General features: G+C 35.1%; 1 protein-coding gene across 2 annotated transcripts; it reads left to right on the top strand.

Annotated features, from left to right (window-relative positions):
• The first annotated feature begins 297 nt into the window (after positions 1–297).
• On the top strand, positions 298–3,150 carry LOC109506346 (uncharacterized). 2 transcript variants are annotated; one of them, XM_019853257.3, is made up of 3 exons: positions 298–413; positions 513–756; positions 2,630–3,150. In XM_019853257.3, exon 2 carries the CDS (start codon positions 581–583, stop codon positions 725–727), a length of 147 nt encoding a protein of 48 aa, XP_019708816.1. In that variant the 5' UTR covers positions 298–413; positions 513–580; the 3' UTR covers positions 728–756; positions 2,630–3,150. The 2 variants fall into 2 exon arrangements, with proteins under 2 accessions (XP_019708816.1, XP_019708817.1); XM_019853258.3 differs by lacking the exon at positions 298–413 and having other exon boundaries at positions 445–756; positions 2,634–3,150.

Here is a 3,150-nt window from a genome sequence, read left to right as displayed (position 1 = left end):
AGCGACATAACAATATACACGAGTCATCATCAACAAGATTGATGTTAATGCACCAGGCTCATCTGGCCACGTTTGATCGTTGACAACGACATCGTCTAGAACCTATCCATCTCCAGATCTCCACCATCCGATCTAAATCACGCGGTCCATTTAAAAAGTAAACGTGGCAGCGCACAAAGGGAAAAGAAATATAGTACTCTCTCTTCCCCGTATAGCCGTCACTACCCAAATCCATTGGTCAGAACTCACAAGATCCCAAAACTAACTCCTGATATAAATTCCGGATGGACCGGATATCATAATGAGATTTCTTTTCCACTCTAGCTACCACCTCCTTTCTTGACTTCTTCTATGTGTCCTTTATCTAATATCTTAAGGGATCTGCCCATAGAAGAAAGAGACTTCCAGATAAAGTAATTTTTTATTCTTGCTTATACCAATCATTCCAATCCAGCTCTTCATACCAATAATAGTTTCATTTCAATTGAGATTTTGGAGTTGGGCCCTGACAGGTTGGTTTCTGCCGGGAACTGGATTGGAGGAAGAGAGTGATCAGAAGATAAGAAGGGATTGTGGGGGTATGGCAATGCCATGGGGCTTGGCTGTGTACATAATGAACATGGTGTGGATGATTCTCGATGGCTGGATCGCATCGTGTGTGACGGTCGCCGATGAGATTGCCCGGGCACTCAGGACCGGCGAAATCGGTCCCTTCCCCGTCGCATGAATACCTGATCATTACCAAGCTCTGTTCAGGTCTGGTTCAAATCCTTTATTTGTTCTTTATATATTTTTGAGTTCTTTCATTCTTCTATGCGTTTGGTTGGTGAACTAGACTTTCCTATGATTGTTTTTGCATTCCTTGTTGATTATGGCAAAAGATATGCTCCGGTTTCGGTGCAATTGAATTGTGGTTGTTGATTAGTTTGATCTGATAGGAAGGAGATGATCGACCACTGAGAGATTTGATATAAAACAGCAGGCTATACATGTGTTTGTTGAGAGTATTAATTTCTCCAATAAGCAGCTGATAATTTGATGGTGTGAAGGAAGTGCCTCACCATTAGTGCCTCTATAATTTGGCAGTAGTTCCAGGCGTTTGGTTAAACCAACAATGGAGAAACAATGTAACAGAGAGGTTATGTATGATATGATGGAGATGTTTTATAATAAGTTTTTCAATCCATCATTCTTGCTTTTGGGTAATGATGCTTTCTGTAGACTGCACCAGATTTATAATAAGTTTTTCGATCCATCATTCCTGCTTTCTTGAAGGTTATGAGAGACAGAGAGAGAGCTCTTAGGACATTGATGTGGATGGTAAGCTGCAGATTTGGACAGATGTTTCAGTTGGAGCATGAATAAATGAAAAATTTGCAGTAGATTGGTTTTGAAGACCGGTTTATTTCAGAACTTTTACTGCCGAATGATCATTTACAGGTTGTAGATGTGACTGGTTATCAAATTATCAGATCAAGAGGTAGTGTTGAGTTCTCTAATTATTGGCATTTCTTTAATTAATGGGGCCTGCTATAGGTAAATTGGATGTATGGAACTAAAATTTTATTTAGAGATTGAAACTGTCCATGTTGGCCTAGGAACAGGGGATGCGTTTGCAAAGTGGATCTAGCTGATCTTAAACAGGACACTTAAGAATAGAACTCAGCATATGATGTAAATGAATAATTTTAAAGGAAGAGGAAAAGGGGAAGAAGAACTTTTTAATATATAAATGTTATCTTGTTTGCAGATGAAATGTTTATGACAAGAAATTTTCTTTTCTTCACTGTGAGTTTTATCATTTAATATTCTGTGATTTAATAGGTATACTCCCATTTTTCCTGTTGGACTTATCTAGTTTTTCATTATAAAACGTTAAATGGAGACAATCATGATGCATATGTATAAAAGAGTTGTTGTTAGAGGTAGGCTTTATCATCTCACACAAATTCTAGTCAGGGAGGTACACTGGCATTTTACATGTGGTTGATTGTTGATTAGAAAACAATTTTATATAGTAATTGAGCTATCTAATGGATGGGTAAATCACATGTCAAAGAATGATTTTAATAGGGGGAAATTAGGATGTTAATTTTGTTTAATTCAGAAAAAAGAAAAGAAAAGAAAAGAAAAAGAAACTAAAGAGAGAACCCACCAAAGCTTACAGGATGAAATGTAGTAATCGTCTAATGTGTCAGTTTATATCTATCAGATTATATAATACATCCCATATGTTCGACTTCACTAGACTGTTAGAGTCTAGGGCATTTTAGAACATCATGTTTCAATATGTATTAATTGCAACCTTCTTGAGTGAAATGTGTATTGCTAATGATCATTTGCCATCTCTTCATGCCCCGGAGTATTTAATAATACAGATATACACAATATTTCATGGTGAAAAATGTTGATTCTATTGATCTTCTTTTTACCTAAGTTTTTTCCCTAAATATATAGTTTTGTAAGATATGGTTTTATAATATCATTTGTGATTCATTAGTTTCAAAATCCATAGAAGGATAAAAATTGCATCACTTCATGGGGCATTTTGCTCAACTTCTTTATATTTTTTCTTGCAAAAAAATGTTGCTTTAATACAGTTTTACCATGCTTATTTTTGTTGGTACAGATAGATTGGTTGCATTACAACAATACCTCAAAATGAAGAACAGACATTGCTTGTGAGATTTTTTTATCAGAAATAAATAATAAAGTCAACCATGCTGCTCATTGATGGGAGCCCACGAACTGATTCAGCACAGATGGTGATGACATCTTCGAAGAAGGCTTTCAAAAAGATCATGAAGTCGGTGTTAACCTGTTCTTTTTATTTATTTTTTTTATTTTCTTTTTATGTAAAGATGGGCGTGTAAGATGGTGCTTATTCCCTTTATTTTTTCAATTATTCAAAATACCATCCAATAAGCAAAAAATAATATAAGCTTATTGGCTGGCTCTATGTGGTCTTTTTTTTTTTTTTTTTTTTTTTGGGATAAGAAAAAATTGTGCTTAATAAATATGTGGAATTTATATGGTCCAGGTTATAACGTAAATGTCCCCATATAAATGAATCATACAAAAGATCATTAGGAGTGGCTGAAAAAATCCAATGATTAAATGATTACAGAGAATGGATTTTATTTTTTTTCA

Source organism: Elaeis guineensis, chromosome 10, assembly GCF_000442705.2.
Source record: "Elaeis guineensis isolate ETL-2024a chromosome 10, EG11, whole genome shotgun sequence".
In the NCBI taxonomy this organism is placed as follows: Eukaryota; Viridiplantae; Streptophyta; class Magnoliopsida; order Arecales; family Arecaceae; genus Elaeis; species Elaeis guineensis.
Note: the sequence above shows the minus strand (reverse complement) of the source record. Positions and strands in the feature narration are given on the sequence as shown.